At 47.3% G+C, this 25,130-nt stretch overlaps 1 protein-coding gene across 1 annotated transcript in view; it reads right to left on the bottom strand.

Annotated features, from left to right (window-relative positions):
* Window positions 1-25,130, bottom strand: part of LOC147113360 (VPS10 domain-containing receptor SorCS1-like) — a 1,462,440-nt gene that overhangs the window by 293,019 nt on the left and 1,144,291 nt on the right. The window contains exon 5 of the mRNA XM_085996119.1: window positions 12,847-12,920. Coding sequence (XP_085852245.1) covers window positions 12,847-12,920 — 74 coding nt within the window. The remainder of the gene's footprint in view (window positions 1-12,846; window positions 12,921-25,130) is intronic.

Raw genomic sequence — 25,130 nt, 5'->3', positions numbered from 1 at the left:
GGTCAGCTGGAGGCTGGATTGACTCAAGAAGCTCTGGACCGTAAGTGAACTCGGGTTCCTTCTCAATAGCAAAATACTGCGGATGCTGGAAATCCGAACTAACAACAGAAAATGCTGGAAAAACTCAGCAGGCCAGGCAACATCCGTGGAGAGAGAAACAGAGTTAATGCTTCAGGTCGAAACCCTTCGTCAGGACTGAAAAAGCACAGGAAATGAAACAGATTAAAAGGCCAGTTTGGGGGCTGGGAAATGGGGATGAGAGAACAAGAGAGAAGTGAAGAGACATTAAGAGGTATTCAAAACCAGACGAGATGGTGATAGGACTAACGGAGAGACAAAAGACGGCTCTAGATTAGGTGTGAAATGCGCTGGCAGAATGGGAGACAGCTGCCATGTGGGAGAGAAAAAAAGGGGGAAGGGCACAAAACAAAGGTGTGGATAAAAAATATATAAAAATATAATAGGGGCCGAAGTTATGATCTGAAATTGTTGAACTTGATATTGAGTCCGGAAGGCTGTAAAGTGCCTTTTGTCTTTTGTTCTTTCATCCCCATTTCCCAGCCCCCAAACTGGCCTTTTAATCTGTTTCATTTCCTGTGTTTTTTTCAGTCCTGATGAAGGGTTTCGACCTGAAACATTGACTCTGTTTCTCTCTCCACGGATGTTGCCTGGCCTGCGGAGTTTTTCCAGCATTTTCTGTTATTATTTTGGGTTCCTTCGCCTTACTGAGTGATGGTAGTGAAAACTCTGCATCAAAAGAGAGCACCTCTCTGCTGCATTTAAATTCTCCCCTTGAAGTCCCACAAATGCCAATTGCTTTCATTTTGAGTAGCTGCTCACTTTGACCCAGTCGGAATCATTTGCTGAGGGAAGGCACAACGTTACGTGTGACCTATCCGTTTGAAAGAAAATTGCTGCTGACTTGTAACGATGAAAGCAGATTCAGAAATAAAGGGATATATGAGGGCTTGAACTTGGTATTTATATTCCATAGATTAGCAGACTTTAAAATGCCTTTGTTTGAAACAACGCGGGCCACAACTCCTCTTTACCTCTGCATAATGTGCCGACGAGTTGATTTTTTGCAGATATTTGCACTTGAGAGTGTTACGCCTGCTGAATTTTGGCAATGTGTCCAATGTCCAATTGGATTTGTTGTGACAGATACCAGAGCCATAAGTCAACGAGCATCAATCTGCAATAATCCTGCGGGGCCGATCGTCAAACAGTTAAAAAGCATTTAACGGGCATTACACTCGCACATCTCACGATTGTGGTGATACGTTTATAAACAAAGACCCGATGGGTTAAAGGAGAAGGCAGACATTGACGGAGCACAGGGGAAGGCGGAGAAAAACCCGCTTTTGTGACCGCACTCCGCGGGCTCTTGCAGAAAGTGGAATAAAACATCAGGGGGCGGAAGGTCGCACCAGCAATAGCCAGGGGGTAAACCTTGGGAGGAAACAACACGGGGCGGGTGGGGTCAATGGGGTGGCTCGCAATGGCAGGAAATCTGGGGGGGGAAATGATCAGACCTAAAGAAAAGGGCCATGGCAAGACTGGCAAATGAAACAGAGAGCTTTGTCCCCTTTGTCTCTGTGAAAGTGCTGGTTCGTACTTTTGCACTGGTACTGCCTACCCTCTGGTACATCGCTTAAGTGGCCATTCTTCATATCTGTGCTTAGGGCGCATCAGCAGGCTGTTCAACAATGGAAGGCATCACTGGCAGGCCCAATCCTATCCTCACCTGCTTTCCACATGCACACTTTCCAACAGGAGCCACTGGACTGCAAATCAGCACTGGGGTCCCTGGCTAATTTCTCACCTCCTGAGTCCAGAAATGTGATGGCTAATTGTACCGCCTTTCCGCTGCTCGGATGAGGTCAACTAATGCAGCAGAGACTCACAATCAAACTTAGAATATACTGGTTTGTGTGGCTTTGTGTTGCGCTCAGTTTACCCCTTAGAGCTTTGATGGAGCCTATCCTTGAGTTTAAATCCCTCCATGGCTATCGCTATCCCTATCTCTGTAACCTCCACCAGCCCTAAACACCCCTACCGAAACTCTCTGTTCCTCTCACTCTGACCTCTTGTGCATCTCCTCAATCTTCTCCCCACCAATAGCGACAGTGCCTTCAGCTGCCTAGATGCCACGGTCTGGATTTCCCTCCCTAACCTCTCCATTTTTCTATCTCCCCTCCTTAAAGCCCACATCTTTGACCAAGCTTTTGTTCACCCCTCTTTATGTTTCCTTCTTTGGCTTGGTGTCCGTTTTTTTTTATTACGCCGTGGGGCATTCTTGTGCATTGAAGGCACTAATTAAACGCAAGTCGTTGATTGTTGACTTTACCGCTCAGACGTTAAGGACAGGTTGTTTGAGGCCCACCATTCTATGCGCGGTAGCCAAAGCTTGGGTCTGTGGTGGTGTGCATCTGCTCATGGAGGCCAGCAACCTGAATGAGGTCAGGCCGTAGCACATCCGGGTGTCCTACAAACCTGACACTAATGCAGGCCTTCAAGCGAAGCCCAAACATCTGCAAGCTTCGCCTGCTAAGCTGTTGGAATGGATTCCAGGTTGGACACAGAAACAATCACAGAGACCCACACAGGCAAAAATAAACATCAAGGGTTAAGTTACGAGGAGAGATTACACAAATTAAGGTTGTATTCCCTAGAATTTAGAGGGTTAAGGGGTGACCTGATCGAAGTTTTCAGGATATTAAGGGGAACAGATAGGGTAGATAGAGAGAAACTATTTCCGCTGGTTGGGGATTCCAGGACTAGGGGGCATAGTCTAAAAAATTAGAGTATCTCCAGCATTTTCTGTTTTTATGGCGGGTAAATGGAGTTAGGTCACAGATCAGCCCTGATCTCATTGAGTGGCGGAACAGGCTCAAGGGGCTGAATGGCCTCCTCCTGCTCCTCTGTTCCTATGAATTTAGCCGGTACATCTGTGTCTAAATCAACAATTCAGTGGCAGGCACTATAATAGATGTGCTGTCAGTCCCGGAGGTCTGCACTCTGCTCACCTGGCTCAGAATGACAGAAGGTAGTAGAGCCAAATAAATACAATTGACTTGACAGCTTTAAATGTAGAGTCAAAAAAAATACTTCTAATGAATAAGAAATGCCAGTGACATTATTTTCCCAATAGCATATTGTATTGCAGTTTTTTTGCACGCAGAGTGCCAGAATTATGTTGTAACTTGCTGTCATTTTTATGATTCGATAGCATACAGGGAAGGCGCAGGAAATAGAATTGGAGCAGAGAGGTCCAGTTGAAGAGCTAGCACCAGCTCAGACACAAGGGGCTGGAATTTCCAAGCCCCATGGAGGCTGGTTTGGAGGCGGGAGTGGGGGGAAAATTGCAGAATCGGGGGGCACGAACCCTTCCCGCCTCCTTGCCCATTTCCCAGGAGGCGGGTACCCGACCTGTGCTGGGAGCCGCCTCCCCGAGGCAGGAAGGGGATTAGTGCCAATTAACTGCCTGTTAACAGGTAGTTAACAGGCAGTTTTTGACCTAATCCCTATTTTTAGCCCTGAAGTGTGGGCTGCCCGACGGCTCCAAACCCACGCCAAGTTAGCGAGGCGGACCGTCGGGCTTAAGGGCTTGGAGGGTTCGAGATGTCCGGTGTTCAGGTGAGTGATGGATGCATGAGTGCAGAGGTAAGTGTGTTTGGTGTGTGTAAAGTGTTTAAAGAAGTTTTACTTACCTTTACTTACCAATGCAGGCTTCCTTCCTTCAGGCCTCGGGAGTCCCTCATCTCACCGGCACAGAAAGCAGAATGGCCGCGAGCTGTCAAAAGTTGCAGCATTCTGCTTTCTGTTCTGGAGAGATTTCTAACTGAGACTGTGGAGAAGGACTCAAGTTAGAAATCTCAGAGCTGTCAAACGCTGATATTTCATCTGTCAAAAGCTCTTGACAGATGAAATGTGAATCCCTGACGTCACCTGTTGCCGGGTGTCCCTTAATTGGCCTACTGAGCCTGCTGGGCGGGCTCAACAAGGTCAATCAAGGGAAAATCATGTGGGTTGGCCACAAATCGATGGAGGCGGGACTACAACCCAAAAAGTGGGAGTCCCGCCTCCATCACGTCCCCATTGGCAAAATCCAGCCCAACAAGTCAAAATACCTCCTCCTGTGCAGCAATTTCAATGATTCGATGCTGATGACTGGAGACAATGATCGAGGGAGCAGCATCCAGAGGAAGGGAAGTCTGGAGCGAGGTGTATGTTGCTCGGTTAGATCCTCCCATCCCCAATGGGCTTGAAACTGCTGATGAGCACAGAACAGCAGATATTCTGAATGATTGCTGCTTCAAAGTATTCACAAGAGAAAACACCGACAACATGTCCTCCCCCCTCAAAAAATGAAATTCAGGACTTTGATATAAATGAGATGGTCGATCTGGAAAACCTGTAAATGCATAAAAAACAAACAAGTCCCCTGGGCTAGATAATGTTTATCCTAGAATGTTGAGAGAGACTAGCAATGCGATACCTGAGGCACTGGCAATCGTTATGAGCAAGTCAGTGGACACTGGGGCGGTTCCAGCAGATTGGAAACAGGCTACTGTGGTGCCCATGTTCAAACGGGGTGACACAACAGACACGGGCAACTAGAAACCTATTACGACAGCAAAATACCGCGGATGCTGGGAATCCGAAATAACAACAGAAAACGCTGGAAAAACTCAGCAGGCCAGGCAACATCCGTGGAGAGAGAAATAGAGTCAACGTTTCAGGTCGAAACCCTTCGTCAGGACTAATAGAAACCCATTAATCTTACTGCAGCTCTGTGTAAAAGAATGACTTTGATTATCAGGATTACATTGAGGGATTACCTGAACGACGACAAGCTAGTAAACAGCAATCAGCACGGCTTTAGACGGGGAAGATCCACCTCCTCGACTTCTTTGAGGAAGTGACAAACCCACGATGACTGAGGTAAGTCCGGAGAGCGTAGTGTTCCCAAACTTTCAAAAGGCTTTTGATAAAGTTCCACACACGAGATATGAGTTAAGCTCAAAAGTTGTGGGAATTCAAGGTAAAAGATGGGAATGGATCAAGAAAAGACGCACGTGCAAATCAGGCGCAGGTCCTTCCCGCTGCTAAATTTGTCACCGGTTTTATGCCCGTAACACGGACGCAATGGTGTTAAATTTAGGCCCCAACCAAGAGCAGCAATCGACAAAGCCAATGGAACATTGAATTATACAGGAAACTTGCTTTTTACCGGCACCTAAATAACCGGAAATCTCTCTTAACCGGCAACATTCCGGAGTAGGTTCAGGTAAGTTTTACGTCATATTAGTGGCCGTGTAACCGGGGTTCCTGGATCTGTGGCCGTGTAACCGGGGCTCCTGCACCTGTAGCCATGCAACAGGGACGCCTGGATCTGTGGCCGTGTACGGGGCTCTCGTACCTTAGTAAGTATACCTCTCAGTAATCCGGACTTTTTGATCAACCGGCACCACGCCGGTCCCGTCGGTGCCGGATAAAAAATTGTTTCCTGTCCAACCAAAACAATAGAATCGGTCATCTTTTTATTTACCCAACACCTTTAATGCAGACAAACGTCCTAAGGGGCTTCACAGTGCGAATAAAATGGACACCAAACCAAATGGGGTTTCTGCCGCGCTTCTGGTGAGGGTACAGCAGCAGCAATCAGAAGCTGCTCCGTGGGCATTCCTGACCAACGCCTGCTCTACAATGGGGCCACCCAAAACTGCACATAGTACTCTAAAATGTGGCCTCATCAATGTCATGTACAAATTTAACATTACTTCCTCACTCTTGTACTGTGTTGCCCATTGATGGAACCTAAAATGCTCTTTGGCCATTGTCGCGGCTTCATCTGCCTGCTCTCGGACCTTCAGCGAACCATGGCCTAGAAATCGGACCGCGCCCGAGTCGGGTCACAAGCCCAATGAGGAACACGTCAAAATTGGTCCGCCGGCCTCATTTACTTATTACCGGCGAGCTGCGGGGGCACCACAGCCGCAGCCTCAGAGACAGTTCACCGGTCCTGGGGAGGGGCAGCAAGATCGGTGGGCTCAGACACTGGCCAAGATCATTAGCAGAGTCTGAGGGGGGAGGCAATTGGTGGGGGGAGGCTAGAAGTGGCCGGCAGTGGCCCCCAGATTTAACGTAGAGCCGAGAGGAACATTCCCTGCTCCCCTCTCCAGCTCCGCAATAAGCTGAGTAAAAAAGTTAAAACTTACCTTTCCGCAAGCGGCCTCCAGCGTTACCTGGAAGGACCCCTGGTTTGGCTGCCAAGCACCTGAGCCAACCGACCACAGCATGCTCGGCGAATCGAACTGACACCCGAAGCAGAACAGTGCCCCCCGTGGATTCTGAGCTTTTGCCCACAGCAGATGTTCGACTATCTGGTGTACAAGGTAACCGGTTTATCCTCCATAAACAAATGTCCTACATCGCCAAATCACCAGTCCCATTGGCAATTTGCATATTTAAGGAAGACTGCAAAGTTGTGGCCCGAGTCGCTGCTCTCGCCTCCCTGATTTCTTTCAACAGCCTAAGCGTAGGTCACCATGAGCCAGTGGCTCATCCACTTTGCGATCTGCTATTGCCAGGAACCAGTTCCTTTTCTCCAGTTATCTCTATCAATTGTCCCATATCCTCCTCGAGCACAGCTACACTCGCAACCCCACCATCATGTGTGGAAAAAAAATGCAAAATATTCATTTAACATTTTCACCATACGTGCATCCTCCACAATTAGACTCCTTCCTTCATCCATTGTGGTCCTACCCTCTCTTTAACTGTTCTTTCATTTTTAATATTCTTATAAAAGCCCTTATTAGGAGAGTGTAATATTTACACCAACGCAGCAATTATTAACAGATTAAACTTACAATGGTGAGAATGGAGCAGTAGACTTCAAAATTATACCTTTTACAAGTTAACAATGCTCATCATATCTTTAAGTGAGAAGTGAATTACTTTTCTCTAAAGCTATCTACATTTAAAGGGCATACGCTTCAGTGGGGGAGACATACATCACTATCGACTGTATAATACCCGGTAAAATGATTCTTTATGGCTCCTCTGCACTTAATATACTGAAACATTCAGCATTACCATTGCTGAATCCCCCACCATCAACATCCTGGGGGTCACCATTGACCAGGAACTTAACTGGACCAACCACATAAATACTGTGGCAACAAGAGCAGGTCAGAGGCGAATGGTTCACCTCCAGACTCCCCAAAGCCTTTCCACCATCTACAAGGCACAAGTCAGGAGTGTGATGGAATACTCTCCACTTGCCTGGATGAGTGCAGCTCCAACAACACTCAAGAAGCTTGACACCATTCAGGACAAAGCAGCCCGCTTGATTGGCACCCCATCCACCACCTTAAATATTCTCTCCCTCCACCACCGGCGTACCGAGGCTGCAGTGTGTACCATCTACAAGATGCACTGCAGCAACTCGCCAAGGTTTCTTCGGCAGCACCTCCCAAACCCGCAACCTCTACCACCTAGAAGGACAAGGGCAGCAGGCGCATGGGAACACCACCACCTCCAAGTTCCCCTCCAAGTCACACATCCCCCTGACTTGGAAGTATATTGGCTGTTCCTTCATCGTCGCTGGGTCAAAATCCTGGAACTCCCTCCCTAACAGCACTGTGGGAGCACCTTCACCACACGGACTGCAGCGGTTCAAGAAGGCGGCTCACCACCACCTTCTCAAGGGCAATTAGGGATGGACAATAAGTGCTGGCCTTGCCAGCGACGCCCACATCCCAGGAACGAATTAAAAAAACAGAGCCACAGAAACACAAGAAACCAAAGAAATGTAATTGTCACTTCAGAGAGACTACTACTATTGTATTATCAAAGTGCCTCACATTACACTGCAGAGCAGATTCGGTAACAATGGGACAATTCTGGGGCTGAAATTGGTCTACATGAAATTGCCAAAACATGTTCATAACAACAGAAAAGTTCTGACGAAAGGTCATCAACCTGTAACGTTAGCTCTGTTTTTCTCTGTCCACGGATGCTGCCTGACCTGCTGAGTGTTTCCAGCATTTTCTGTTTTTATTTCAGATTTCCAGCAGTATTTTGCTTTTGTATTAATGTTCAAGACAAATTGGCAGCCCACCCGATTTCTCCATTATGGAAAACGGCCTGCCGGTTCACCGGTAGCCGGTTCATGTGGACCAACTTCACTCCCCCACCCCATGGCTCTTTCACACGTGCAGTTACTGCAAAGCTGTGCAGCTGTAGTTTTGTGAATCTGGAGTGGGGTGGTGGGTTGGGGGGGGTGGGGGAGAGGTGGAAATGGGTGGCGGGGGGGCAGGTGGGTGAGGGTCGATAGGTCGGCCCAATCACGGCCATACTCGGTGGGAGACTGGTTAGTTTTGCTGTCGATGGCTTTTCTGTCAGAAGCACCTTTTGAAATTGCAACTGCGAGAAGATTTTAACTTACAATACAGAGCCGTCTGTAATGGCACTGTTGCAGTCAGAGATAAATGTGCAGTATAAAACAAGCATAAGTCAATAGAAAGGTTTCTTCCTCATACATTGGGTACTCATTCTACACACTGCAAATGTACAGAAGCAATTAGTGCACATAATGACCCAAAATGTCTAACTTAACCCTCCTCTAATTGTTTTTTTTCATTTTCATTCCCATTTGGTTCCCATTTCCTTTTTTTCCCCCTTTGCTTTCTAAGTATTTCGTAAAAATAAACTAGAGCTGAGCTTTATAGTTAGAAAGTTCAGGATTGGCTTGCATTCAAACCAACCCCTCAGCTGTTAAAGTTTGGGCCAATACTTATCCCTAATTGTCAGTGGTGTGTTCATTAAGAGGAGTTGAATCCCATGGCATTAGTGATTTCAGAGTACTTGCAACTAGCACAGGTTGTCCGATTAAAAAGGACAGGTCTCAGGTCGTGATTTTGTTTTGAATCTTCTGCTCCATTATGCAATGTAGTGAGACCAGGACAAGCAAACCATAACTTGGAAAGCTGGTGAATAAAGCATTGAAGAAATATGGATGTCAAATGGCTCACCCACCCCCATGTGTGGTGTTGGGTCTGTTCCAAGTGACTGCACCTGGCCGATAGATTTTGTTCTTGTATCGCGATGGAATTTGCACCCTTACGATATTCCAATGCAGCCAGTGTTGAGGGTGCGCTGCAGCAAAAAGGTCCTGATCTTAACACAGACAGCATTGCGATTGTTTAACTGCATGATACATATGGCAGTGATAATCAGCATATTGAATAACTGTCTCTCTGTTATACTGAGTGAAGGTGCAGAGCAGATTTTATTACTAAAAGGAAAAAATCATTCCTCCTCTCCTGATATTGTCTATTCATGCTGGAAGATTGTTCCACAGAACCTGGCTACCTAAGGTACCTCACCTGGCCATTCATTATGTGAAGCAGACAGTGAGTGCAGATTGATTATTCAATCACGATGGACACCAGAACTGTTCCAACGGTACAGTGTATATCTTCTTCTTAGGCAGTCCCTCGGAGCCGAGGATGACTTGCTTCCACATTAAAAATGAGTTCTCAGGTGACTGATGAGTCCAATGCGGGACCTACAGTCTCTGTCACAGGTGGGGCAGACGGTGGTTGAAGGGGCGGGTGGGTGGGGTGCTTGGGTTGACGTGCGCTCCTTGCGCTGCTTGCGCTTGGCTTCCGCTTGCTCCCGATGAAGAGACTCGAGGTGTTTGGCGCCTTCCCGGATGCTTCTCCCCCACTTTGTGCGGTCTTGGGCCAGGGATTCCCAGGTGTCGGTGGGGATGTTACACTTTTTCAAGGAGGCTTTGAGGGTGTCCTTGAAGCGTTTCCTCTGCCCACCTGGGGCTCTCTTGCCGTGCCGGAGCTCCGAGTAAAGCGCTTGTTTTGGGAGTCTCGTATCGGGCATGTGGACAATGTGACCCGTCCATCGGAGCTGATCGAGCGTGGTCAAAGCTTCGATGCTGGGGATGTTGGCTTGAGCAAGAACACTGACGTTGGTGCGCCTATCCTGCCAATGGATTTGCAGGATCTTGCGGAGGCAGCGTTGGTGGTACCTCTCCAGTGCTTTGAGGTGCCTGCTGTACATGGTCCATGTCTCTGAGGCATACAGCAGGGCAGGTATCACTGCTGCTCTGTAGACCATGAGCTTAGTGCCGGGTTGGAGGTCCTGGTCTTCAAACACTGTCTTCCTCAGGCGACCGAAGGCTGCACTGGCACACTGAAGGCGGTGTTGGACTTCATCGTCGACGTCTGCCCTTGTTGACAGTAGGCTCCCACATAGGTGGGAGATACTTACCAACCAGGTGGGATGGATATACCACACGGATAGGTGTATATACCACAAAAGTGGGACACATATACCAAACAAGTAGGACATCATGACAATATGGTTAGGGTCCAAATTGGGGAATATATACCAAACAGATAGAATGTTTATACCACATGGGTAGGGTCTATTATACCACTCAGAATGGATGTTTATACTAGACGTGAGGTGTATAAATCGTATGAGTGAGGGTGCAGAGGAGAGTCACCAGGATGGTACCTGGGCTGGAGCGTTTCAGCTATGAAGAGAGACTGGACAGGCTGGGGTTGTTTTCCTTAGAGCAGAGAAGGCTGAGGGGGGACTTGATTGAGGTGTACAAAATTATGAGGGGTATAGATAGGGTAGATAGAAAGGAACTTTTCCCCTTAGTAGAGGGGTCAATAACCAGGGAGCATAGTTTCAAGGTAAGGGGCAGGAGGTTTAGAGGGGATTTGAGGAAAAACTTTTTCACCCAGAGGGTGGTTGGAATCTGGAACTCACTGCCTGAAAGGGTGGTAGAGGCAGGAACCCTCACAGCATTCAAGAAGCATTTAGATGAGCACTTGAAATGCCATAGCATACAAGGCTACGGGCCAAGCGCTGGAAAATGGGGTTAGAATAGACAGGGCTTGATGGCCAGCGCGGACAGGATGGGCCGAAGGGCCTCTTTCTGTGCTGTATAACTCTATGGGGGAGAAATTGGGTGAGTAGCGCCACCTGTTAGCGCCTAAAGAGGCAGTCAGTGGCTATAGCGCCACTGGCTGCGCCTCCCGCGATATTCAGCAGAGGCGCTAATGGTGGCGTTAGCCTGTTGCGCTGCGCCGCCACCGATGATGTCATTGGTGTGCGCAGCGCCCCATTAGCGCCCCGTTCACGATATTTGGTAGCGAACGCCGCTGTAGCGCCGTTCGCTACCCGCGCCCAGTTCACGGGGCCTTGCTGTGCCGGCAGCGGCGCAAGTTAAGGTGGAGGTGCGGGGCGGCCGCCTGCCAGCACCTCCGTGCCCGGCCTCCTGACGCCCCCCCCCCCCCGCGTCATTGACGGCTGTTTCCCGAGAGCCCGGCACTTCTCCTCGGTGCCGGGATCTTTTGCTGGCACTCACGATCGGGGATCGTACTGTTGCAGGCCCCTCCCCCTTAACAAGGGGAGGAAGACCTGCAGTACCGCAGCGTGCCGTGCCGCAGCGTGTGGCGCTGCGGCACGTTGCGCTGTGATATTCAGTTTCAGCGCCCTAAGAGGGACGCGGTGCGCCTCGAGCCTCGCCCCGTCTCCCTCGAGGGTTTCTGAAACTGAATTTCTGGCGATCGGTATTACTCCCAACGCAGCGCAAAAATCAGCGCCCAGGCGAACTTGGCGCCAGTTTGGCGCCTCAACCCAATTTCTAGGCCTATGACTCTATGAGTGAGGTGCACAAACCACACAGGAGGAGTGTATATACTACATAGGTGGGGTGTACACTGATAGTTTTCACTCATTTGTATATGCTCCTCCCTCTTCCTTGCCAGGTACCCTCCCCCCTTGCATGTTCCCTCTGTATTTTTCTTGACATGTTCCTCTCTTTTCCTGGTTTAGCTGCTTGTCTGCCTGCCTCATTCTCTCCTCTTGTTTTACTCTGTCTGGTGTCCTTCCTCCTTGCGGCGTCTGGGTTTAACCCTGAGGTGAACAGAAAGCTTCGTAACCACAGACTGAGCTCCCAACGGAGATGGTCGAAGCAGAAGGGCAGGTAGGACATTTGCCCTGCCAGTAATAGTGATACTGGGGTGAGGGCAGGACTTAAAATGGCATTCAAAGAGGTAGAATCATAGAATGATACACCATCGTGCCTGTGCTGGAGGTATGCCTCTCTTGTCCAGGGGCTCTCACACCAACCACTGAAGTGGCATAAAAAATGGGCGAGTGAATCCCGTTTTGATAAAGTTAGTCTACCCAACCAACAACTGTCAACTAACATCCCCACTGCTCAATGACACCGACCTTGATTGGGCCTCTAATAGGATCACCTACCCCCACAACACAGGGCACCATATAAATTATGACAGCATGCAAGAAAAAAAAATGAACATTACATTTAAAACAAAACCCACTGATGTGGGGCATAAAGTAAATAGGCAGCAAACAGCAGTGGGTTATGAATAACAAATCACTTGTGCTGTGGTGGGAAAACACATTCAGGTTTGCCAATTTTCTCCTGAGCCATTTGGTGTGCTATTTTCCATAAAACACTGCCACCCCAATACATTAGATAGTTGCTTGAAAAAGAGGAATATTAAAGAGCATGAAGAGTGAGCAGGAGAGGGAGATTAGATTCAGTGGATTGTGGAGCAAAGCACTAGGGAAGACGTGATGGTCGAATGCACTCCTTCTGTGCTGTAACATTCTATGATGTTCTGTGTAGCAAGATTCAACTCTGTGTTATACCAGTCACAGTGTCCAACTCTACTGATTGACAATGATTCGCCTTTTTAATCAATCCTCTATTGCTGGGGTGGAGGGGGGGGGGATAGACAACCTACACACTTGAGTTCAATGAGCTCTTACCAGTAGAACCGATTTGGAGTGATTCTCTCATGGACCAGCTGCCACCTCCTTCCAAAGTCACTGGAGCTGTACAACTGTAAAACAAACACTGAAGGAATCAGTACAAATACTGAGACACACCACGCCCAACATATTGCACTTCCACTGTCCCATTACCTTTCACTTTTTTGTTTCGTTCTACATTGAAACCTGAGAGAAAATAAAAGTAGATCATCAATGAATAATGTATCGGGACAGTATGTTGCATTCACTAAGTATTCTGGTTTGATGCTCAGAGTTTCAGCATGTTGGTACATTAACAGGCTTCACAGGGTGGGCCTAATACTGAAGTTGCCCTACTGCATGTTAATGATTTCTACTGGGATTGCCAAGGGCGAGAGGGCCTATTCGGTCCCAGTCCACACAGAAAATCAGAGAGTGAATTATCGCACTTTGCTCTGGTGTGCCCATTACCAACAGGTAACTAAGGAGCATTGGCAGAGGCTCGAAAATGATGCATGGCAAATGGGACCTAAAATAATGTTATTAAGACATTATCGAACAGGAGGATGAGAGCACTGGTGGATCTGGAGACAATGCAGAGAGCACCGAACAAGGGGAATCATGTTATCCAAATCAGATTTTTTAATAAAAGATCCAATATAAATATGTTTATTTTTAAATCTTCATGTACTAATAATTCAATTTTCCAATAACTTTATTTGTTTACTTTCTGTTTTCTTACATTCAAGCCACTATACAAATGGAAGGTGTCCTAACTCGCACCAAGTCCCGTTCGCTCATCACCCTTGTGCTCGTTGACCTACACTGGCTCCCGGTTAAGCAACACCTCGATATTAAAATTCACATACTTGTTTTCAAATCCCTCCATTGCCTTGCCCCTCCCTATCTTTGAAATCTCCTCCAGCCCCACAACCCTCAGAGATATCTGCGCTCCTCTAATTCTGGCCTCTTGAGCATCCCTGATTATAATCGCTCCACCATTGGAGGCCGTGCCCTCAGCTGCCAAGGCCCTAATCTTTGGAATACCCTCCCTAAACCTCTCCGCCTCGGTACCTCTCTTTCCTCCTTTAAGACACTCCTTATAATCTTCCTCATTGGTCAAGCTTTTGACCATCTGTCCTAATATCGCATGTGGCTCGGTGTCAAATTTTGTTTTAGAATGCTTCTGTGAAGCACCTTGGGACATTTTATTGTATTAAAGGTGCTATATAAATGCAGGTTGTTATTGTTGTTATTCTTGTGCTGTTATTCCTAGTGTTCTAAGCGCATTAACTCATGCTCGGGTATGGCTCCAACAACATCGATTGCCTTCCCGTGTCTCATTGAAGTGTATATTCTTTATGGATGAGCCTAAATAATGAGCATTGGTGAGCTATTCAACCACAAAGAGCATCACAACCAAGCCTGATCTTGTGCTCATCTCAGCTTCCACGCCTGGGTTTTTGCTTTGGCAGGGTGCACTGAGTTGGCAACCAGGACATTAACATCTGGCCAATGTTTCCTTTCCTTAGCTAGCGAGGCAGTGAAGCTCACTGTAGTGCACCCACCACCATTCTGGGTGAGAGTGGCTAATTGGCACAGACCATGGGCCAGACTGAGAACATTGGTAGTCTGTATGGGGCAGCCCCAAAACAGTTAATACATCCCTGCCCCGAAACATAAAGGAAGCAAGTATAGTTCTCCTATTATAGAACTCTATCCTCTTATAAAATATTACTAAGCAAGCCAACTTTCAGCATGTGGTAGTCATTTTATGCAATGAAGCTTCCGCATCACCAATCATAAATACCAGGTTCATTTTAGAAATCAGTACATTTTACATAAATTTTTCAGGAAAGCGCACAGGAACGGATTAATAGGTAGTAAACAGGACTGATCGGGGATTTGGGATCTTATCTTCAGAGGCTTTATTATATATTCCAGAGTCTAAATTTCAATCCTGATGGCTGGCACAAATTCCTTCTCTTCCCCAGCCACCTGAGAAGATAGATGCATGCTTCACCAACAAGTGGTGGAAGATGTGTGTGTGTGCAGAGTTGGGAATGCAACAGAGCATTCCAGAACTTAGAGGAGATAGGGAATGTTGGAGATAGGGTGATAAATTGGAGACAATGGAAGGGTTAAGGGATTGGACCATCCAAGTTGTAAAGAAAGTAAATGTATATTTTCCATCTTGTTTTTAAAAGGAGGAAGAAACAGACTGAGTATCTCCTGGTTTCTCTAGAAGTTACCAATACAACAACAACCACCTGCATTAATATAGCGCCTTTAATGCAGTAAAACATCACCAATACCTAAATATCACAATTAAACTCACTAAAACCACCGTTATTTGATGTCTGCCTGAATAATTTCAAGAGGATGGCCATTTTGGAATGAATTTCCTAAAACAGCCGGGCTGACCCAGCATGCGTTCAGTGCAGTGCCATGGCAGCCTATGTTGTTACTGAAAATTTTCAACAACATCGCCGGAAATAAAACAGATGCTGCTTTTGGAAAACATGGAGGGGAAGGCTTTTCAGTGATTTCTCCAATTTACAAATGCGTTGGAGCCAAATTAGTCTCCTCGAGGGACAAGCTGGCCTTTTCCTGTCTGACATTTTTGCATGCTCGTGTGTTAAGGTTTTTATTGAGTTTTATAACTCTCCGCAACAGATGCGTGAGAAGAGATGATTAACTGATCGCTACGCATTACACGCAGTGTGCTAACAGACACTGAAAGGTGCTTATTAAAAGATTGCAGTGTGATAACAGCACTCCTTTAATGATTAAGTTGACTTTACTGCAGCCTCCCATGTAATCCTCCTTCTAAATTGACTAGAGTGTGCCAACACCATGATTTCTAACCACCTCAGATATTGACCTGAAGTCTATGAGAACACTGCGGGAACCATGGCGTGTATCTCAGGGCTGCTGATGTGGTTATGCTACCTGTGGGCGAGATACGGCTCAAGTATTGATTAGCTGTGCTGCTTACTTCAGGCTGCTTCTACTTAAGTGCCACCTCTGTTGTCTGTGAGCAGTGATTATTGAGGTCACCGCAATACCACATGTTGGAAACCCAAATACTGCAGCTGTCCACTGAGCTGAGGCAGTTCATCATTTAGGCCTCTTAAACACCAGCAGTTATCACACTCTCCAATATGAGATTAGGGTCGCCAATGCTCTGGGATTGCCCTGGAGTCTCTAGGCATTGAAGATTAATCTTCAGGACAACCCGGGAGAAAAAAACACCAGGGCATTAAAAGTAAATTGTGGATTTTTTTCATTTTCTTTGAACATTTTCCTTTATTAGTTGTCAAATATTGGAGATGGCAGGGGGAAACAGGCTGCTTGTATAACAATCAAGGCTGATCCAATTGGGTAACAAAGAGTCTGTTCGCTTTCCAATTGGTGTGGGAAGGCAGTGCGCTCAGAGGATGGACCAATAGCGGGAGTGTGGGGGTGGGACGGTTCACGACAGGAGGTCATGTGATGGAACCTCCAGGAATACACCCGATCAGAGTTGGCAACCTGACATGTGGTGCATGGGGGAGCGGAGTTCTTATAGGGAGCAATTAAAATTTGAGAAGAGTCCTCCTCTAGTTTTCTTTAGTGTCAGCCAGTGGCTCAGTGGGTAGCACTACTCACCTTTGAGTCAGAAGGTGGAGGGTTCAAATCCCACTCCAGGGACTTGAGAACAAAAATCTAGCCTGACACTCCAGTGCAGTGCTGAGGGAGTGCTGCACTATCGGAGGTGCCGTCTTTCAAATGAGACGTTAAACCGAGGCCCCGTCTGCCCTCTCAGGTGGACGTAAAAGATCCCAAGGCACTATTTCGAAGAAGAGCAGGGGAGTTCTCAATAGCTGAAGAGCAGGGGAGTCCTGGCCAATATTTATCCCTCAATCAACATAACAAAAACAGATTATCTGGTCATTATCACATTGCTGTTTGTGGGAGCTTGCTGTGCGCAAATTGGCTGCCGCGTTTCCCACATTCCAACAGTGACTACACTTCAAAAAGTACTTAATTGGCTGTAAAGCGCTTTGGGACGTCCGGTGGTCGTGAAAGGCGCTATATAAATGCAAGCCTTTCTTTCTTTTCCTGAAGGCAAGTTCTCATGCTGGAATATGATTTTGCAGTCTCTTGCCAGTCTTCCTGCCCCTTGCCTAAGTGACACTTAGTCCAAACAGCGAGCGGCAGCAGGCTGTGATCAACCATGGGCATCGCATCACGGTTTGGAATTCATCATCGATTTTGCTTCCTTCGAAAAAGACCTGGAAATAAGCAATTTTTAACATTTTTTGGGGGGTAGAAGTTTGCCTGAAAGAGAGTAATTTCTCCAGGCAGCCCTAAGCTGGGTTGGCCTCTGATAGGTAGATCGATGAGAGGCGCCTTAAATGTGGGAACGACAGTTGGTTTTTTTTGCACAGACCCCAAACTATGGCCAAATTCTGACAACTCAGGAGCCATCTAGCAGCTTGGCATTGACAAATGTCTTTGATCTGTGCATGGCTTTGAAGGGAAGCTTTTTAAGAATCAACGCAGACACCCGACATTAGTTAGCTAAGGTGGCAGGGAGGGTGGGAACATCAGTCAGGCAGCAGATGGCAGGAAATGTGGAGCGTCTGCCTTGGGCCTTGAGAGTCTGTGCCGCTATGTTGAGTAATGGACCAGCTGATGTGCCCGGGTGTCCCTGGAGACGGAGCTCGCGGTCTCCACCGGCACGCTTGAGGCCTTCCGCGCCGGGTGGGCACCGGAGGGACTGGAGTGCTTCACCAACCCCCCTCCCCCCGCCCAGAACCAAGTTTGAATTTAATTTTTCAAGTTTCATTTAAAAATGTGATCGTTTGCAGGTTATGGGTTGTGCCCCTTTGAGAAGGGGGCACTTGTTATCTCCCAATTGATGATGGCACTTGTCATCAAGCGCTGCAGTTAACAAAAAGAGGACCAACCGAAGCGAGCTCGTGTGCCCTTTATTTTTGTCACAGTTGTTGAGCTCGTTGCGCAAGTGACTTTCATCCTACACAGCAGCAGTGATACCCGCCCTGCTGTATGCCTCAGAGACATGGACCATGTACAGCAGGCACCTCAAAGCACTGGAGAGGTACCACCAACGCTGCCTCCGCAAGGTCCTGCAAATCCATTGGCAGGATAGGCGCACCAACGTCAGTGTTCTTGCTCAGGCCAACATCCCCAGCATCAAAGCTTTGATCACGCTCGATCAGCTCCGATGGACGAGTCACATCGTCCGCATGCCCGATACGAGACTCCCAAAACAAGCACTCTACTCGGAGCTCCGACACGGCAAGAGAGCCCCAGGTGGGCAGAGGAAACGCTTCAAGGACACCCTCAAAGCCTCCTTGAAAAAATGTAACATCCCCGCCGACACCTGGGAATCCCTGGCCCAAGACCACACAAAGTGGAGGAGAAGCATCCGGGAAGGCGCCGAACACCTCGCGTCTCTTCGCCGGGAGCAAGCGGAAGCCAAGCGCAGGCAACGCAAGGAGCGCACGTCAACCCAAGCACCCCACCCACCCGCCCCTTGAACCACCATCTGCCCCACCTGTGACAGAGACTGTAGGTCCCGCATTGGACTCATCAGTCACCTGAGAACTCATTTTTAATGTGGAAGCAAGTCATCCTCGGTTCCGAGGGACTGCCTAAGAGAAAAAGAAGGCCCAGCGCTCTGCGTGTTTTACCTACTTCTTCAGGCAGCAAAGTAGAGGTAAAAATTCTGGAATAATTCGAGGTGCAATTAGATGCTGCCATGGGGAGATGGGATTGCGTTTTTCCACAGAAGACTAAGCTACAAGAGCTAAATACCCTCCCTTGTGATCTTTGAAAATGAATAGTCACGTTGATATGGCACAACAGATTTAACAAATGCCATTCAAATTGGTTGCAGAAACCAGCAGCGGCATTTCGTCAAATCCTATTTTGAATTCAACTACTTTGAAGCAAAATGTTTGTCCTACTATTTGTGAAGCTTGGGAAACAGCTTTAGGAAAAGTACAGCTGCTTCGAGATTTCTGTATTCCGACAGAGGTTCATTGTTGACCAACCTGCTTTAACCATCCATACCAGGACTTGAGCCCGAAATCCAGGCTGATACCTCAGTGAAGCACTGAGGGAGCACTGCATTATTGGAGGTGCCGTCTTTCAGGTGGGATGTTAAACCGAGGCACCGTCTACCTTCTCAAGTGGAAGTAAAGGATCCCATGGCACTATGGCCCCTCGAGCCTGCTCCACCATACGGCCCCTCGAGCCTGCTCCGCCATACGGCCCCTCGAGCCTGCTCCACCATACGGCCCCTCGAGCCTGCTCCACCATACGGCCCCTCGAGCCTGCTCCGCCATACGGCCCCTCGAGCCTGCTCCGCCATACGGCCCCTCGAGCCTGCTCCGCCATACGGCCCCTCGAGCCTGCTCCGCCATACGGCCCCTCGAGCCTGCTCCGCCATACGGCCCCTCGAGCCTGCTCCGCCATACGGCCCCTCGAGCCTGCTCCGCCACATGGCCCCTCGAGCCTGCTCCGCCATACGGCCCCTCGAGCCTGCTCCGCCATACGGCCCCTCGAGCCTGCTCCGCCACATGGCCCCTCGAGCCTGCTCCATCATTCAATAAGATCATGACTGATCTTCGACATCAACTCCACTTTTCCTGCCCTATCCCCATATCCCTTGATTCCCCTAGTGTCCAAGAATCTATCGATCTCAGTCTTGAATATGCTCATCGACTCATCCACAGCTCTCTGGAGAAGAAAGTTCCAAAGATTCACAACCATTTGCATGAATAAATTTCTCCTCATCTCAGTCCTAATTGCCAACCCCTTATCCTGAGACTATGGCCCCTAGTTCTAGACTCTGCAGCCAGGGGAAAACAGCCTCTCAGCATCTACCCTGTCAAGCCCTATTCTTCATTGGTAGCAATATCCAGGATGGCCCATAGATTAGAACCCTGCACTGTAGATTTATTTTTACAATTGAAAAACAAGGGTGAAGAGCCAAGGCCAATAATGCAGAGCACCAACAAGGTTTGCTACACCAGAAGATATGAGGAAGTTGTGATTAGATGAGGGAAAGGAGGCGAGGGAAATAGAGCAATAACAGCCTGATAACCATCCCACATCAACAGAACATATTTGTAGGACACAGGCACAGAAATATCTGAGAGGGGACAACAGGTAATCCACAAAAATTTCTGTTACCTGTAACTATTGATCAGCTGTTGATCATTTTGCACTTAAACCCCAAAATTGCCTTGGCATCACCTAGGTCTTTCCTACAATCACCTGAGAGACTGTCTCAAAAGTTGTCAGATGCACACCAAGCAAATAGCATTTCCTTTAGATACCGTTATGGGCTGGTATTTGGGTTTTATGTAGGAAAGTAGGATTTATTTTCTTAATTCAACCATGACCCGTAACTTGTGTTCATTGCAGTTCATTAGCAAAATGCTGAGGAAAGTATCCATAAGAATTTGAAAAACAACATCCGGGAATATAGAAAATAAACCCAAATTTCTAGTAGCATTAAAGACATACTTACCTTGCATAGATGCTCAGTACCCAATACACTGTGCAAACCCCCCCACTAAGCTTGGTGTAGCTAAAAGTTAGCTATGAGAAATTGAATGTTTGAGATAGAAAAACAACTGGTGAGACACCCTTAAATATTCTTTGGGACATTAGTTTCAAAGGCTGCATTGTTGAACACTCCTTTTAGAAAGAGACTTTTCTGGATAAATATGATAAAACTCCCATGGGACATTTTCTGCCCATTTATACCAGGCACTGAATGACGTAACCAGCATTCCTCAGAGGTCGTAGGTCACTCCAGAAAGGGTAAGTGGTTTTTGTATGCATCTCATGGCTGCGCAAAAATTCTTTCCATTCCGCTGCCGCCCCGTCCCCCGCATACCCTCGCGACTGACTCCAACCGCCCCCTGCCCTCCTGAGGATAACATCTCTGGCTTGGCGCTGCATCGGAGCCGGTGGAATTTCCGCACCCCCCTCCCGACTGATGGGACGGCGGTACACGCTGAAACAGCGCTCGCAGCTCGCCGTTCTAATGTGAGTGAGGCATTAAAATGGTTCGGGATGTCAGGCGGGTTGGCACGATCGCATTGCCCGCGCGCCGCCCCACCCCACCCCACCCGAAGTCTGCCCAAATTTAAACTCAACCCCAATATGTTCCTTTTATAACATCAAAGTAGGAAGCCAATTATGACTTTTTAAGCTACTTGGCCACAGGGGGAAAAAAATAACTGGTGGATATCAAACAAACATCTGCCCACTCATTGGTCCGAAACCTTGAGAGGGTTGACCTGAGTTTACCACAAGTTCAGTGTTCCAGCTGATTTCATTACGCCTTCTTCTGTCAGCAATTGAAAGCCAAATTACCATTAGTACATTAAAACCAACCCTAACACGTCTCATATACTAAAACCAAAGCAAAAATCAGTTCTGAGGAAAGGTCATCGACCTGAAATGATAACACTGTTTCCCTCTCCACAGATACTGCCTGAGTGTTTCCAACATTTTCTGTTTTTATGTCTAATGCAGTGTAGCCATCGTCATGCTCTTCTTGTGGTGACGATTCAAAAGAATGGTCTTAATAATGTATCAAAAGGATCATTTCTAGCCTGTGGTATCGAAACACTGAGACGTTTCAAACATATAATTGTCAGAAGATGACAGAATATATCAGGTTGGAAGATCAATGTTGTATAAAGACACTTTTCACCGTGAATAGACAGAAGCCCCACAGCTACAGCGAGAACCATATTGTGAAGCAACATTTTTACACACATAAATATGGGGGAGAATTTGATTATTGTTCTTACATTACAGTCTGCAGTAACACAAAGAAGTCATTTATTTATATATATAATATATTTATGAAGGCGATAGATAGATTTCTAGACACAAAAGGCATCAAGGGGTATGGGGAGAGAGCGGGAACATGGTATTGAGATAGAGGATCAGCCATGGTCATATTGAATGGCGTAGCAGGCTCAAAGGGCCGAATGGCCTACTCCTGCTCCTATTTTTCTTATGTTCTATATTCTATTCAATGGGACCAGATTATGCTCCTGCATTCATTACATGTAAAATAATAAAAAACACTGGCATTAGACTGTTGATGCATCCAAGGGCGCTCCACTTTCCGAGTGATCCGAGTGGAATCAGCCGAACCAGCCCAAAGATTGGGGATCGTAAAAACGTAGGTGAGATATGCCCAAAACCACTTAGGCTCGTGTTTTCCGTAATCTTTTACACTGGTTCATGATTCAATTCGCCCAAATTGGGCTTGTATTCGCTAGAGTTTAGAAGAATGAGAGGGGATCTCATTGAAACTTATAAAATTCTAACAGGACTAGACAGATTAGATGCAGGAAGGCTGTTCCCAATGGTGGGGGAGTCCAGAACCAGGGGTCACAGTCTAAGGACAAGGGGTAAGCCATTTAGGACAGAGATGAGGAGGAATTTCTTCACCCAGAGAGTGGTGAACCTGTGGAATTCTCCACCACAGAAGGCAGTGGAGGCCAATTCATTAAATATAATCAAGATGGAGTTAGATATATTTCCTAAGGCTAAAGGGATCAAGGGGTATGGGGAGAAAGCAGGGACAGGGTACTGAATTTGGATGATCAGCCATGATCTCATTAAATGGCGGAGCGGGCTCGAGGGGCTGAATGGCCTACTCCTGCTCCTATCTTCTATGTTTCTATGAATGAGGCTCCGCCCACAAAACAGGCCACACCTCTCCCCCCACACCCTGGTTGAAATTGTGAGATTCTCACGACTGCACTGGTTGGGGAAGGCTCTTCAAATTGCGCTCTTTTTCTTCGCTGCACAGGCACGTTTACTGAGAAACTGACTGGTGCACACCAATGTGACTAGTTAATGGTTCAGGACAGTCTTTTTTTTTAAAGTCATTTTCAGTGATTTTAAATCAGGTTACTCACAGGTGGTGGACTAGACACTGTTATTTAAAAAAAAATGCTTATTTTTGCCAATTAACCCATTTTCAGCTGCATTAATAAAACTGCAGCAGGTTACCGCTCTTAGATACTTCAAGGAATATTTTTTTTAAATGGAAAGGAAAAGATAAAAAGACAATTACGTCCCATTAGGCTGCCCGATTGCGCTGGTCCATGGGAGATTTTACAGTTGTGATTATGCAAATTAATTTTAGTGGAAACTTGGAAGTGCAACTCAAGCATGCACAAGTCCAAGTGCATTTTGGGCACAATTTCCTGTCTGCGCCCAAAGCAGAAACTCTACCCCCTATAAATATAGTAAAAGAACTCCTCCCAATTTAGGATGAGCTTTATTACTGTGATATTAACCCTGCAGAACTAAAATGTACAATTATAACGAAAAATAAAAAGCCGCAAGATCCATCATGGAGCATATTCCATGTAAGTGCCAAGATGGGCCCGTTGGATTTTCAGCGCCAAACAATTTTAAGGACTTTAGTCCAATTGCTGTTGACCTCTGCCATCTATTCCTTCCTGTTCTCTATCTGACTAATGTCTGCGGTTTTTTTCCACCTTACATCTCAATCGCTGTAGTGTCGCATCCAAGTTCAGAAGATGGTCCTCCTCATTTGTCCCAGTGACAAGGATGTTGTCCAGGTAGCACTGGACTCCTGGTAGTCCACTCAAAATCTGATCCATTGTCCTTTGGAATAGAGCAGGGGCCGACGTAATTCCAAACGGAAGGCGGCAGTAGCTGTATAGCCCCTTGTGTGTCACAACTGTCAGCAACTCCTTTGATTTGTCATCAACATGCATTTGTAGATAAGCCTGACATAAGTCTATTTTGCTGAACTTTTGCCCTCTGGCCAGGCCCGTAAAAAGATCACCAATGAGGGAAAGAGGGTACTGTTCCGCAGACAGCACGGGTTAATAGTCACTTTAAAATCCCCGCAGATTCGAACAGATCCATCCTTTTTCAGGACAGGAACAATAGGTGTGGCCCATTTGCTCACGCTCACAGGCTCCAGGACTCCATTCTCAACTAAGGCCTCCAAGTTAGCCTCAACTTTTGGCCTAATTGCATAGGGTACAGGTCGGGCTTTGTGAAACTTTGGCTTGCTGTCAGGTTTAATGTTCAGTCTCACGCTGATCTTTTTCATGCTCCCAAGTTCCCCATTGAAGAGTTCTGCGTGTTTGTTTAAAACTGCAGTCAGACCTGACTCCCTTTTGACATCATGCGGACTGCAGGCCAGTCCAGCGTGATTTTCTCTAGCCACGCACGTCCCAGTAGAGATGGGTAATTTCCCTTTACCACATATAGTGGCAATTTCGCAGTCTGTCCGTTCAATTTAACTGTCACCTCAATGGCGCCTCTCATGGCCACCGGTTCGCCGGTATACGTCTTTAGCACAATGTTTGTTGGCTGAAAGGTAAGATGCTTTAGCATTTTGTTGTAGACAGTGTCTGAAACAAGGGACACAACGGCGCCTGTGTCCACCTCCATCTGCACTGATTGTCCCTCCACCAGTAGTGACACCCAGTAGCCATTTGGACCACCTGCAACCGTCAGTATGTGCACCTCTTCCTCCTCAGAGATGTCGCTCCCCTCTGTTTTGCTTGTTCCATCATACTGCACTGAATGAACACTTCATGACATCGCCCGCGGCAGCCTCGCGAGGCACAACCGAATTTCTGCCGCGAGGCGGTAAGGGGTTGCGGCAGGGCGGTAAGGGGTTGTGGCACACGGCGATGACATTATCGCCGGAGGCGAAGCGCCATGAGGCGCTAATGGTTACTGTCGCCACTAACCTCCTGCTGAATTTCGTGTGAGGCGTTAGCAGCGCCACGCCTGGGCGCTAGTTGCTTTGTGCCCCATTAGCGCCCTCTTAGGGCGTTAACGGGAGGTACAAATCAACCAAGTTTTTTCCCCTATATCTTTTAATATTTTTCTGTTTGGCCGCAAGGTTAGTTTTGCCTGCGTTATCCATCTACTGTGGCTTTGGTCTTGTGATGGTTCCCCCTCTTCTCACAAGGACAAACTTTCTTTAAAACCTCCCTTAAAATAGTCTTCAAAAATTCCATCTCCCTTATCCTCTGGTTCTATTTCCCACATCCTAGACCATGTCTCAGAGCTCCAAAGCCTGCTCTTCCATACTGTTATTTTGGACATAAGCCTTCACTATGACATCAGAACAAACTGATCACTGGAGCCCAAGTGCTAACCCACTTCCAATCATTGCTGATGGACTGCTAAACACTGAATCTAATGTGGCATCTGCTCTAGTCCTTTGCTTGTTTAAAAAAAATAACATAATG

The sequence above is a fragment of the Somniosus microcephalus genome, chromosome 8, assembly GCF_052327205.1.
Source record: "Somniosus microcephalus isolate GS21.2 chromosome 8, FLI_Smic_1.0, whole genome shotgun sequence".
Lineage (NCBI taxonomy): Eukaryota > Metazoa > Chordata > Chondrichthyes > Squaliformes > Somniosidae > Somniosus > Somniosus microcephalus.
The sequence above is the reverse complement of the archived record's forward strand: the minus strand, read 5'-3'. Positions and strand labels throughout refer to the sequence as shown.